This window comes from Ctenopharyngodon idella, chromosome 11 (assembly GCF_019924925.1).
Source record: "Ctenopharyngodon idella isolate HZGC_01 chromosome 11, HZGC01, whole genome shotgun sequence".
NCBI classification, from domain to species: domain Eukaryota; kingdom Metazoa; phylum Chordata; class Actinopteri; order Cypriniformes; family Xenocyprididae; genus Ctenopharyngodon; species Ctenopharyngodon idella.
In genome coordinates, this window is record NC_067230.1 from 17141745 (window position 1) to 17157128 (window position 15384).

At 40.8% G+C, this 15384-nt stretch overlaps 1 protein-coding gene across 6 annotated transcripts in view; it reads right to left on the reverse strand.

Moving 5' to 3' along the window:
• Positions 1-15384, reverse strand: part of il1rapl1b (interleukin 1 receptor accessory protein-like 1b) — a 137581-nt gene that overhangs the window by 13999 nt on the left and 108198 nt on the right. For all 6 annotated transcript variants that reach the window (XM_051913330.1, XM_051913327.1, XM_051913326.1 and 3 more), the window contains 2 exons: positions 4360-4492; positions 148-293 (listed from right to left, as the gene is read on the reverse strand). In XM_051913330.1, coding sequence (XP_051769290.1) covers positions 148-293; positions 4360-4492 — 279 coding nt within the window. The remainder of the gene's footprint in view (positions 1-147; positions 294-4359; positions 4493-15384) is intronic.

A 15384-nucleotide genomic window follows, 5' to 3' on the forward strand; every position in this document is an offset into this window, starting at 1 on the left:
TTCCTTTATAACAATGTGAATGAATTGATTAGAAGACTATGGAATTGGTGGATGCTGATGGTAGCAGCGGTGTGTACTGTACATTCATAGAAAACATAGGTTTCAAATGTTAGCATCCGCCGCACAATCCTCTTAAGTGTTTCTTACCCCTCTTGCTGAGCTGGATGTTGGCTTGTCGTCTTCCGTGGCCATTTTCCACATAACATGAATAGTTTCCCAGGTCGCTCTCCTCCACGGCGTCTATTGTCAGGGAGATGGACACTTCCTGCTCTCCCAGGTGCTCCCGAATAGTTCTAGAATGGTGGACAAAAGAAGAGAACTGTTCAACAACCATCTATGATTCAAATCAAATTCACTGTCACATGCTGAACGCAGCCTCTTCCGTGTCTTATAGTTCCTCCAGATACTACAAACCCGATTCCAAAAAAGTTGGGACACTGTACAAATTGTGAATAAAAAAGGAATGCGATGATGTGGAAGTTTCAAATTTCAATATTTTATTCAGAATACAACATAGATGACATATCAAATGTTTAAACTGAGAAAATGTATCATTTTAAGGGAAAAATAAGTTGATTTTAAATTTCATGGCATCAACACATCTCAAAAAAGTTGGGACAAGGCCATGTTTACCACTGTGTGGCATCCCCTCTTCCTTTTATAACAGTCTGCAATTGTCTGGGGACTGAGGAGACAAGTTGCTCAAGTTTAGGAATAGGAATGTTGTCCCATTCTTGTCTAATACAGGCTTCTAGTTGCTCAACTGTCTTAGGTCTTCTTTTTCGCATCTTCCTCTTTATAATGGGCCAAATGTTTTCTATGGGTGAAAGATCTGGACTGCAGGCTGGCCATTTCAGTACCTGGATCCTTCTTCTATGCAGCCATGATGTTGTAATTGATGCAGTATGTGGTCTGGCATTGTCATGTTGGAAAATGCAAGGTCTTCCCTGAAAGAGACGTCTGGATGGGAGCATATGTTGTTCTAGAACTTGGATATACCTTTCAGCATTGATGGTGCCTTTCCAGATGTGTAAGCTGCCCATGCCACACGCACTCATGCAACCCCATACCATCAGAGATGCAGGCTTCTGAACTGAGCGCTGATAACATCTTGGGTTGTCCTTGTCCTCTTTAGTCCGGATGACATGGCGTCCCAGTTTTCCAAAAAGAACTTCTTGATTTTTGAACTTTTTGAAATTTTGATTCGTCTGACCACAGAACAGTTTTCCACTTTGCCACAGTCCATTTTAAATGAGCCTTGGCCCAGAGAAAACGCCTGCGCTTCTGGATCATGTTTAGATATGGCTTCTTTTTTGACCTATAGAGTTTTAGCCGGCAACGGCGAATGGCACGGTGGATTGTGTTCACCGACAGTGTTTTCTGGAAGTATTCCTGAGCCCAAGTTGTGATTTCCATTACAGTACCATTCCTGTATGTGATGCAGTGCCGTCTAAGGGCCCGAAGATCACTGGCATCCAGTATGGTTTTCCGGCCTTGACCCTTACGCACAGAGATTGTTCCAGATTCTCTGAATCTTTGGATGATATTATGCACTGTAGATGATGATAACTTTTTCTCTGAGAAACTCCTGATATTGCTCCACTATTTTTCGCCGCAGCATTGGGGGAATTGGTGATCCTCTGCCCATCTTGACTTCTGAGAGACACTGCCACTCTGAGAGGCTCTTTTTATACCCAATCATGTTGCCAATTGACCTAATAAGTTGCAGATTGGTCCTCCAGCTGTTCCTTATATGTACACTTAACTTTTCCGGCCTCTTATTGCTACCTGTCCCAACTTTTTTGGAATGTGTAGCTCCCATGAAATCCAAAATGAGCCAATATTTGGCATGACATTTCAAAATGTCTCGCTTTCAACATTTGATATGTTATCTATATTCTATTGTGAATAAAATATAAGTTTATGAGATTTGTAAATTATTGCATTCCTTTTTTATTCACAATTTGTACAGTGTCCCAACTTTTTTGGAATCGGGTTTGTAACATCTATTCTGTTAGTCAGACATCCTAACCCATAACCCACTGTCCAAAAAAACAGTACTCTTACTTTACAGAAGTTAAAACTGTTAAACCCTTTTTTAATTTCAAACCAAAGACAAAATCAGTAAATTACATCTTGCACTGCTATAGCTAGCATTCAACATTAGCTGAACACAGTTAACACACATGCTGCTTCCCAATTCATATACTATCTGTCCTAAATAGTATCTGAAATTAGAATTAGTGTTTCCCAAAATTGTAGTATGTTGAAATAAGTATTCCAAAGATACCCAGATGGTCTACTTTTCCTGGTTAGTATCCAAAGTGCAGATCCATGCACAGTTTTAGGATTTTAACTGTGACAAGATGACTGACAGGGCAGTTTAAACGGTGACAGGATAAACGTAACTAAGAGACTGTCACTCCTGCCTGCCGGAGTGCCTGTGATAGCCACCAGAGGGCACTCCTTCCATCTGCTTTATCTCATTATGAACTACATTTCCCATAACCCACTGCCTGTTCTGATTACATCCACCTGTGTCTCATTACCTTGTTAACTCTGCCTATATAAGCCTTGTGTATTCATGATTTCATTGTGAAGTCTTGTATGTTGTTACACTGCATTGCTGAGAATTATCTTGGTTTCATGTGTCTTGCTTTTTAGATTCTCTGTCTGTTTTCTTTTGTCTGTGTTTTCTGCCTGGTTGCTCTTTTGGATTGCTTGAACTCTTGCCTGATATATGGATTATGATTCTGAATTGTCCCAATAAAGCTGCATTTTCGATCTTCAACCAACTAGTGTCAATGATCAGCTGAGGTCAGTTCAGTGTTGATCCAGTTCCATTCAATAACTCTGTAAAGATCATGAAATATGAGATGAGTTCAATTCAGTTATAAAGCAGCTCTGTAGAAAACAGTGATTTCATCGTCCAGATCAGTTCAGTTCTTATTCAAATAGTCTCAGTACAGTCAAATCAGGAATATTTCGTGTTTGAAAAAGCAAACCCTTAATTTAAAACTATTTTAAATGAAACTAATTGTGTTTTTGTATAATAACTCTACAGGCGCACGGATATGACAAATGTGAAACACTACTATCTTGTGTCTTTTGCTTGTTCAGAGTGTAGTGGAGTGTACAGGAGTTTGTCATAGCGCTCACACGTACATGTATGTGCACAAATACACTGTATATACAGTATGTATGCACAATTAAGGAACTTTATAGTTATTGCACTGAACTGAATCAACAATGAACTGACTTGAGCTGTATAATGACACTATTGGCTTTACCACAGAATTTGTTATTATTGTGAAGCTGCTTTGAAATCTGTATTGTGAAAAGCGCTCTAAAGATAAATGTGAATTGAACTTATTGATAACTACATCTACTCATATGTATACATAGTGACTCACTGAATAAAGTGAAAATCAGACATTTACATTATGATTAAAAAAGCCAATCCCTCATAAAACACACACATAAGACTGTCGAGCACTATGGGGAAGAAAAATAACAGGGTTTGGAAGAGAAAAAAATGGCTTTTCTTTGCAGCTGCCATGGAAACTACTGTATGTCTGTGGAGAGAGAGAGGAAGATGAGGAATTCATGTCATTAAAGAAACATTGTTTCTGTTCTTGTTCAAAAAGAATATGGTGATTTTCTGCCCTCTTCGTGTTTGTGGATGTTCCACACCATTACAGTGATGTCAGAGCAGGGTTCGTGTCAGTAATCACAGGCACAAATTAGACTAAGTGTTTGTAGTGGACCGAGCTGCAAGACCCAAACCTAGTGGATCTCAGGGCTGTTCCTTTAGCGCCCGATCACTGTACATTCTGAATGTCTCCAATACAGGGTTACAGATTCAATTGTACTGACATTACTCATTGCTCACAATTGTTTAGAATATCTTAGAACTCCTAGTTTGAGATCTAGTTCAGGTAAGCCCAGATTCAGTCATCCGCTTTGACCCTGATACTCATCATGCTGTGATTAAGATTGCATATGCCTGAACTGCATTATTAATGGAGTCAATGAAATTTCGATGGAGATTACAAGAGAAAGAAGCTTGTCTGCTCATCTCCATCCAGACTGCTGAGGATTAATGGGATGCTTTTACTCACAAGGTCTTAACACTCATCTGATGGCCGCTGAACGACTCCAGCAGGGTTGAATCAAGGTGGATGTGAAGGATTCACACACATGCAGGCAGGCAGGCAACAATGTCAGACACATGGACACGTGCACAAACACACGATCATTTTGTTTATTTCATTGCACACACAGATTCAGATATGGACAGCAGTTTTGAATCTTCTCGATCAATGAAAAGAGAGGGTATCATTAGGATACATTTCTTACTTAATTTCACTTTCTCTGATCCGGCTTTCGTCCAGATCCTCAATGAACTTCTCTCCCTTCATCCAGTAGATGAGAGGACTCACATCCCCGCTGTAACCGAAGAACGCTCGGCAGGTCAGGTTCACAGGGCTGCCTGAAAAACACACATTACAAGAGAAGTCCATATTTATGTAATATCTGCCAAAACAACATCTTTTACAATCTGAGCCTGTTGATGTCTGTTTTTATTCTGTCTCTTTCGAGGAAAAGAAGCTGCTACAAAGAGTGTGAGAGAGTTTAGACTGTAATCTGACATCACAATGACCCTAAAAGTGCCTCAACACGTTTCCAAATGTATACTAGACACACAAACACTCCAGGCCTGTGACATTTTGCTATGTCCTTCTGTAGATACTATACGCTTTGACAGAAATACAGAGGTGCTGTAAACTCTAGGCTCTAGAAGAATGAAAAACTAATGCTAATGAGAATCTCCTGTTCTGCACATTTGTAAAAATGAAAAGTCTATGAGAGAATTAAAGAGCACAGTCCTGAGACTCACATTAGGCTGAAATCTTGACAGGATTGCAAATACTGGTGTTTCATTTCTGAGCCACTGGAGGTCACTGTGGTTCTACCTCTCACACATGACAGCTCAGAATGGCATAAATCTACCCTCAGCAGACATGTATCAGGGCAAATGTACCATCGCACACACAGTCCAAACCATCTGATGCACAGTGATTCATAACTCAGCTATGCTTCCAATCTTCAAAACAAAATATACTGAAATTAAAGCTAGCTTTATGTCTTTATTTTTTTTTTAAATATTTACTTTAGATTTTAGTTGATACTGTATTATGAAACAGACTTAATTCTGTGTCCTCAGGTTATTTTATCTCGTGTTTATGTTAAATACAGGTATGTTGAATTAAACTGAAACTGTCAACTCTGTTAGTGTCTGAAGGCACAATTAAAGGCCAATGTTTTCAAATGTACTATTTTAGCCTGAGTTGGTTCTCCTGTCCTGAGCACAGTTAGCTAATGGTATGGAGATGGTACTAACCTCATCGCACTCAGAATCGTTCAGTAATTCATAAATATAACAAATGAAGCTTTGACCATTACAGTGTACTGTATGTGGGTGTGTTTGTGTATGAATTGGGAAACCGGAGCAAGCACATCTTAGTTAATCGGGTCTCCGTGGTGTGTTAATTGTGTTTTGTCTGTGCTGGTTTCTATTCATTCACATCCAGCGGAGAGGATCATCCGGACGGCTGAAAGCTGCTCTGCTCATTAAAACGCTGTTGGGAGCATTTGTGCCATCATAATGCCATAACTGACCTCCTCTGTCAAAACCAATTTAGAGAGAAAGACAGAGAGAGAGAGAGAGAGAGAGAGAGAGAGAGAGAGAGAGAGATGAATGAATGAATGAACTGTGCAGGTGTGGTTGTGTCAGTTGGTACATGTTTTCCTGTGACGTTTCTACAATAATTTAATTCCACTAACAACCATCCCCGGTTTAGTGGCCGTTCACTTTATTGCTCTACTTTATGTCTGTCCTAGGCAGGAGTTTAAGAATTCAGATTGTACTTCCTAAAAAATAGCTTGTCTTAAAACCGTGGGCACTTAGGCCTCCCTCAATCCATTTAATTAAAACAATACTATAAATTACAAGCAATTCTATCAGGGAGAAGGTAAACCGAGAGGAAGCTAAATTATGACCTTGTGGTGCAGGAGCATTTTCAGCCATGCTGCATAAATCCCTGACAGGAAGTGCTGACATGTCAATCACTGGGTTTTTTCTTCCCAGAGTGCTGTGCACAGATGGAGTATCGTGAACAAGTAGAGGTTTCACGGCCGAGAGGATTTGGAGATCGGGTAATGACTTGCGCCCTGCTAAATACATCCTGCAGAGGCCGTTAGTTTGACTCCGTCACATCGGTCTGTCTACCTACTGGAACTCAAGAAGCCTTTCATCACACATTTCTCTCCACTTTTTCTTCCACTCTCTCCATTTCTTTTCCCTCTTTGCATGTTCCACTCACACGTTGTTCTCTCTGTCTCTCTCAGCGATTGTTTCAAAGATCTGTCTCTGGAGCGGCAGATTCAAGCATGATTGGTGGAGGAATCTTCTCTTCAGACTGGACTAATCGCTTCTGATGAGCACATGACAAAAAAAGATTTGGTGCAGCATGTGCATACGTACGGCTGCCTGACCTCAATACAAACACAAGCAACATTGTCATGTTTGCGCTTAATGGAGTCACTCTGCTAATGGTCACATTAAAGGGTTAGTTCACACAAAAATTAAATTAATTACTTACCCTCATGTCGTTCTACACCTATAAGACCTTCGTTCATCTTCAGAACACAAATTATCCTCAATAGAAAGCAATGAAATGACCACATTCAAGGTCCAGAAAGGTACTAAAGACATTGTTAAAACAGTCATGTGACTGCAGTGGTTCAACCTTAATGTTATGAAGTGACGAGAATACTTTTTGTGTGCAAAAATAAAACAAAAATAATGACTTTATTCAACAAATTCGTCTCTACCCTATCAGTCTTCTACACTATTTTTGTTGCAGAGCTTCCATGTTTATGTCAGAACGCCGGCTCAGTATTGGCCGAGGCTGATCATGTGATCAGTACGACACATGCGGGCGATGCTGACGCAGGAGCCAGCCAATAATGAGTTGACGTTCTGACATAAACATGTAAGCTCTGAACTGCATTCACTGGGTCAACTGTGTACAAGTCTGACAGGGAAGAGAAGAAATTGTTGCATAAAGTCGTTATTTTTGTTTTGTTTTTGCGCACAAAAAGTATTCTCGTCTCTTCATAACATTAAGGTTGAACCACTGCAGTCACATGACTGTTTTAACAATGTCTTTAGTACCTTTCTGGGCCTTGAATGACAGTAATTGACGGTTGCTTTCTACTGAGGATATAAAAAACCTCATCAAAAATATCATAATTTGTGTTCTGAAGATGAATGAATGTCTGTGGAACGACATGAGGGTGAGTAATTAATGACAGAAATTCACTCATCAACTCTTTCCTCTGTGATGCTTAGGCACAGACAGAACAGAACACACACATGCACGCACGCACGCACACAACATGATTACATGGCAATGAAACTCAGGAATAAAGAGTGTTTCGTGTTTCGTGTCCCCCCATTTTTGTGACATATCAGGACACAAATTTGTATAATGACATAGGTATGACATAGGTATTACAAGGAGAGGGTGACTTATGAGGACATTACTCCATGTCCCCATTTTTCAAAAGGCTTATAAATCATACAGAATGAGTTTTTGTGAGAAAGTAAAACTGTGCACAGTTTCCTGTGATGGGTAGGGTTAGGGGTAGGGGTAGTGTAGGGGGATAGAAAATACAGTTTGTACAGTATGAAAACCATTAGTCCCCACAATTCACAAAAACAAACCTGTGTGTGTGTGTGTGTGTGTGTGTGTGTGTGTGTGTGTGTGTGTGTGTGTGTGTGTGTGTGTGTGTGTGTGTGAGAGAGAGAGAGAGAGAGAGAGAGAGACAGACAGACAGACAGAGAGAGAGAGAGAGAGAGAGAGAGAGAGAGAGAGAGAGAGAGAGAGAGAGAATATACAGCAGTGTGCAAATGTTCAAAAGCACATTAGATGCTTTTTCTTTTGCTTTAGTGTACTGGTATGAAATATCAGTCTTAGAGTTCCCACCATTCCTTTTGTATATCTATATACAGTATACAAGTCAAACTGTCCAGGACTGAGCAGAAAACACTGCAGTACTGAACACCTGAACAGATCTGAATGCTGGAGAACACTGAACCTTCACACAAAGGTTTCCTAGGCAACCCTGCTCAGGTTGAGTCAAGTGGAAGAACAATAGAAGCAGCTCGGCTTCTTACACATAAAAGGATTAATTATTACCTGCCGTCCCCCAAGACCAGAAACAGAAAAGACTGAGAAGAGCACAAGGAGGGCCCGGAATAAATGCTCCTGCCACAACGACTTAATGGGATTCCAAACATGACTGCCTTCCACCCTGACAAAAGAAAACAGCCTCCCAAACTTTCGCATAAATTGTGCTAATCAACAATTAGACTGTTTCTGCTGCAATCACAGACATATGTAGGCGCGGGTGCATTCCCTGCGTTAGCGCTGAGGGTCTCAATGCTGTCACCTTCGGCTGGTAATTGCTCTATTCTCTGGTCCATGTGTAGCACCAGTGTGCCAGCCGAGGAGAAGTGCACACAGATGGATATTAATATCTGTCACACTCTAGCGTTGAATGTCACACCTCTGTCCTCAGCACAGCATGGAGGCCTGATTTCTTCTGCACAGATAGAGCTGAATGAAAACAACACTCAAATCATTCTTAAACATTGAGTTAGTTCAACATTGTATTAGGACTCAAAGTCTAACTCGATAATGACGCAGTCTAAAAAGGATTTCAATTAAAAGAGGGCTAATTTGTCATTGTGTTATATGTTTGTAGAATGTCCTACAAGGTGATAGATCACTTTAGATGGTTCATTTGTAAGTCTTGACTAGTCGACCTCTCTCCTGCAGAACTCCAGACATTATCCCACAGTGCCACATGTATTTGAGGTCAGGAAGCAGCAGAACACCTGCGTCCCTGGATAAGGATGCTTGTTGCTGCAAAATGAGTCACGGCAGTAATTTGGTTGAGCGGAGCTTCGGCAGCTGTGCGCGGCAAAGATCAGACAAAACAAACGAATCCGCTCGTCTGCACCTCAGGAGAGCCTCTGTAGTGATGGATCTCTAGAAACGCTACTGCAAACACACTTGACAAAATCTCACCGCAGAGCGACTCGAACACCAAAGTGAAGACTTGACTCTGTATGACCATCTTAAAATGAAGGCAGTTTTTACTGCTGTACAGAACATCTGATACCATACTGAACCATAATGTGTACTGCTTTAAAAATGTATAATTGTTAGCGAACAACACAAATATACTGGCTTAAAGAGCTTAAAGTCTGTTTATACATTTATCTCCTTATTAGTTAATACTGGACCTGTGGAGATTTTGTATGTCTCTCTTATTTAACACACCTGATTCAGCTCAAAATTGAGACTCATTTTTTCATAAGTATGCAAATCAATTGCTCTTCTAACAGACATATGAACTCAGATTTTACCCACAACTCCCAGACTGGTGACCGTTTCGTGTCAGGGAGGTTTGAATGGGGCGTAAATGAACAACCACCTTAACCTGGCTAGGGCTAATGTTAGTGACATCACAGCATCAGACCTCTCAAAAAGCCACTAATAATAATCACAGAGGTCTGCTCAGTTCCCATAGCAGTCAAATCCAGGTCCCTACTAAGTTATCAGTGGTCCTCTGTGGCTTTTTGGAAACTGAACATTTTAAGAACAATGAAAATACAGTATCATTACTCAAAGCAGGTGGGTCCATTCACTGGCAGCATCTCTTAATAGTGACCTTGAGGATCAGACCCATGAGCTCGCCAACACACTCAGTTAAGCTGGGAAAACAAAGCTCTTATACAACAAACTGTAACAACTTGAATGTTAAAGTATCTCAGTTACAGCCCAATGTTTTAGGGAGGCGATAATGTTTCTGTCTGTAACAAGCAGTAACTCGCTGAGAGTTCAAGAAGCCTGAAGTGCTACTGTGTAATACGTAAGCCGACAGGGAAAGGCTTCTATTTAAAGGGGTGGTTGATTATGATTTGACTTTTTTTTAACTTTAGTTAGTGTGTAATGTTGCTGTTTGAGCATAAACAACATCTGCAAAGTTACGACGCTCAAAGTTCAATGCAAAGAGAGATATTTTCTTTTAAAGAATTCTGTTTAAGGACTACAACAAATGGCTGGTAGGGACTACAACGAGCTTCTTCACGGGATAGTGACATCACTAACCCTAAAATTTACATAAACCCCGCCCCTGAGAACACACAACAAAGGGGGCGGGGCCATGGTGGGCTGCTTTAGAGAAGAGTAAGAGTTGTTGTAGTAGAGTGTTGTTGACATGCCATAATTTTACGCCGGACTGCTTCACAAACGAGGGTCAATTCAACGCTGGATTTTGTTGATGAGTTGTGGAGTTGATGAGTTGAATCAACTCCACAGCAACTACATAAATTTATCCTCTAATCATTCAGAAACGTCCAGTTTCATTCTAAAATTTGTAACTTCTTCCTGAGTCTCTCCATCAGTGTCAACTCCGGTTTGAACAATGTAAGGTTGAACACCGTTACTGACAATCCTCATTTTGGCTGCGTGAGATTCTCCAGCTTTGCTGTTGTTGAGCGACCGAAGCGTGAGCTGTTAAAGCTCCGCCCTCTTCTGGAAAGGGGGCGGGGGCAGCAGATCATTTGCATTTAAAAGGACACACACAAAAACGGCGTGTTTTTTCACACCCAAATAGGGGACAAATTTGACAAGCTATAATAAATTATCTGTGGGGTATTTTGAGCTGAACCTTCACAGACACATTCTGGGGACACCAGAGACATTATAGGTCCCCTTTAAGACTAAATCACCTTGGCACAACAAAAACTCACAAATAACCTTTATATTTTTGGAAATTGTAAAACTGCTGCCTCTTTAAGGTTAGAGTAAGAGTGAGTTTCACATTGTGGATAAGATTAAAATTGTTTTCATCAGCATCCGCCAACAATTCCATTCCTAAAAAAAGAGGACATGGAACAGTACAACTCCTCTGAGCAGGATAGAACAAGATTCCACAGCTATTATTAATAATTACAGTGCCTTTTAAACAAACATTTTCCATTTGCTCTTCATTTAATATAAATGCATGATAGAGAAAGTCTATCTAGCAAGTCGAAGAAAAAAAATAAAATAAAATAATAATAATAATAATAATAATAATTAAAGCACTAATATCAAGTGCAAAACTCTTGTGCAGTTAACCTATTGGACAAACAAATGTTCCCTCTCATCTGTCTCCATCGGTCCATTAGAATGCAATTTCCCTGCGTAATATTCCGTAAGATGGTTTCCTCTCTCTCTAATCCTTCACGCTCATTCTTCTTTAACGGAGGTATCAGAACTTTAAATGAGTTCCAAACACCCCCATCCCCTCTCAAGCTTGACATCTCCTCAGCACTTCCCAATATAAACACCCTCTCCATCTTATCTCCAACAGACCATGCCTGCCCCATCACACACAGGAGGGCCGCCGCTCTACAGCCCTAATCGCAGCGCTAATGCTGATTACAGCCGCGGCCGCGGTCCAGAGTCTTATCGCTGCTGCAGGGACACGCTAACCAGCCGGAGGACGGGGCTGTTTTCTCCACCAGCGAGGTCTCGGCCCTGTTTATTTGCTTCTCTTCATTCGTTCTTCTCTCCTCCCTCGTTTCCTGTCACTCTCCCTTGCTGCAGTGGCCAAAAACCTAGTGAGGTGTGATAGTGAATCGAGTCTTCGCATGGCACAGTGTTTGTGTGGAGCCGCTGTCTATGTAGAGAACTGGTCAATTCTGAGACAGAGAGAGAACGAGTTATTTAAACTGCACTCATTTGGGACTTGTGATGGAATTCCTGATAAATTAAGTCAAAGGAAAGTAGTAATAAAGGTGAGCAAATTCATTAAGCTGAACAATAGAGCTGTTAGAGTGTGCTGTTAACACAAGCACAGGATTCGATGGGTTCCCTGGTGTTTGTGAACGCACAGATGATTTTGCAGTGACGGAGAAAAAGAGACACAAAGAGTGCGAGAGAGCGAGAGAGAGAGAGAGAGAGAGATGTGGTCTACATGATCACTGGGGGGTTAAGAAGGGACTTGCTTGATCCAGACAGGGAGAAATAAACACTTCAAACAAAGTGGAAACAACATCTGGAACTCTTAATCCACTTAATCAAAGAAGTTATTTATTTGATATTTGGTAACACTTTAGATTAGGGAACAGTATTCACTATTAACTAGTTGCTTATTAGCATGCATATTACTAGTATGTTGGCTGTTTATTAGTACTTATGAAGCACATAATATTAATAAGCAATAATTAGGAGTTTATTGAAGGGAATTATTTGATATAAGCCTAAGAGATAAGAATTAATTATCAAATTATCAAAATCCTATATCTAAACACACCCAGTCCCAAACATTCCTAAATACAAGGAAAACTGAAAAACTTTACCAGACCAAATCACTGAAAAAGAATCAGAAATTAAATCTTTCAATTCACCCTTAAATACAAATTTTTACCTATTAGCCTGTTACTCAGTTCATTATATTTAGCAGACTGAATAGGTCCTGTAGAGTAAATTACATTGCCTGGGCAAATTGAGTGCCAGTCACAGAGCCAATCACAATCAACATTTTTGGCCGCCATGGCCCCCTGAACAGTCGGCGATCCACCCTGGAGGCTTCCCGTCCCAATGAGCTACATCCTTGCCAGCCTCCAGAGCGCCCACCCTCCCACCCCTGTGGATGTTATACGGCGCGGGACGCGCCTCCCGGGAGGGTGGGGTACTGTAACGGTCTGAGTTGTTTAGCTCATGTTTAGAGTTTGTTTTCCATTAGTCACATGTTCTTTGTTCTTAGTTTCCTGCCACTTGTTTGTTGTCATGGTTCCTGATTTGATTAGTGTTTGAGTTCAGCTGTGTCTTGTTAATTAGTATCGTTAGATCTTCAGTTCACTGTGTATTTAAGCCCTGTGTTTCAGTATGTTCTTTGTCAGTTCTCCGTTGTGTACGCGTTGTTGTTCTGTTGATTCTGAGTTCTGTTCATTAAAATCTGTGAATTGCTGCACTTAGATCCTGTTTCTTCCTTGGCTACAACAACGTGTGACATACATAGTATAACAGTAGTACATTTATCTCTATTACATGTTTCCCGCATTGTCCCGCAAAATCACATCTATGTCCTGCAACAGATCAAAAATAAATAAATAAATAAATAATATATATATTCATTTTTCTGAAAAGGTCCAGATTTGGGGTCCAGTAGTCCATTCAAAATTGGAAACAAATCTATGGATCAATCCCAAACATACACATGTAGGCCTAATAATCCAAACACAGGGAACTTGCCTCGCTGTCAATGAACTCAAGATGGGCTTTCAAAAAAAAATTCCAATTAGACCCAGCTCAAAATATTGAAATCAGTAACTGAACCCATTGCATTGTGTGGCTGCATGGCGTAGAGTCCATGAATACAAACAGACTGGGGAAAAATGGGACAAGCACCAAACTGAAATTCTACACACAGATGGCTGTAAAAGCAGAGATAAACACCAAACTCTGTATGAAAGGGTGAAGCAGACACTTATTATTAAACATCCAAAAACAATTTATGGAAACACATCAAAACAAGTGATCCCTGTCCCAGGAGCCCCCTCAGATGCAGTGACCCAACCAAACTATGATGAAAGAAAAAATATATATATATATACCTGTATATTGGTTAGCAGACAGAACTCACCAAATCTCCAAAGAAACTAGAAACTAACCATAGTAACCAACCCAAAATAAAGAAAAACTACAACTACATACAAGCTGGAGTGAGAGAGAGAGAGTGGTTGAGCCAGAGCTGCATTTCCTGTCTCAATGCACAAAAGAACATGAATCGTAAATGATTTCCAGGATTACAGTAACAAAGATAAACTCTCTTTTAGGAAGAGAATGTGAAACAACAACCCGAGGAGCAAAGCAATAAGCTTTACGTTCCACTTGAGCTTTTGTTCATTCAGTATCTATATTTTATATCTTTTTTAACACACGTTTCATTATTGACAGTTCAATTAATAGAGAGACATGTACTCGGGCTCTTCAGCTCTGGGCTAAACACTCATTGTCAGAGCCCGCTGTTGTGATGTCGGAGCAGGTTCACTGAGCCGTCCTGCATAGTGGGGTTAAAATGCTTCTTCAGGGACGCTTCCGTCTGTTTAATGTATCTACACGATTTGCAGAAGTTCAATATTTTCAGAGCAAACATGAGATTCCAGCAGATAGATGACATTCAACTTCCCCTCAGCCCACAAGTTATTACTGATCCTTTAATAAATAATTATTCTGTCTTTCTGGTTTCACGTGATGTTCCAGCAGTTGATCTGTGACGGTGCGGCTGCAGTAGCGCTAATGCTCAGCGCTGGCACTGAAATCTTTCACACAAAACCCAATTCAGCAGCAGACACTGTTCTAATGAGCCTACGGGGGCTCGGTAGGTCCAAATTCCCATTTGACTTCACACAAAGCTTTTCCTACAAGCAGGTAATTGGCCGCTGATAGGGACCATCTCTCCCTCCGGTGACACCTTGACATCCTGTTTGCTAAGTTACGCTGCTTCCTGGAATCGGCCTGTCACTCACCAACCATAGTGCTTGCGTTGGCACAAAACGCCTGACATCTCGAAAACGTGCCCAACTTTAGGCACGAAAGGGGCTTCATGTGAGTAGAGGAAAACTCATTTCACTGCTGATCTGCAGCACTAGCAGAAAACGGGAAAGAAAGAGAGAGGGTCGTAGCTGCTCCGGTATACCAGCTTTAAGCATATTTAAATCTACTTTCTTCAGCAAATCCAATACCTGCCACATTAAAATAAAGTGCCTTTCTCCAGAGCTCAGCTACAGCGTGGAGGAAAGATCCATCGGGGAAAAACTCTCCAACACACAGAAGAGAGATGCTTTATATCACAGGACAATCAAATTCCTGCTGGAAATGCCATTAGTCTTTCCACTTTCTCTCTCTCTCTCACACACACACACACACGCACACGCACGCATGAACACGTGCACATGTACGCACACATACACGTATGCATTCTGCATTCTATTTCACTTCTGTATATAAAAAAGTATACAAATGAAAAAAATATCAATACAATAAACTATGACTGTGCTAAATAGTCAGCTTATGGTTAGCAACAGGTACTATACTACAGTAAAATATCAAAATAACTCAATATATCAGACACTAGAGTTGTGAGGATAAATTTGCTGTGCCAGTACAATAGTGTTGAATTGTGGTTGATGGAGTTGCTTGAAGTGTACTTATGACACGTCTACACCGGACGCAAGCGGCGCGACACGACGCG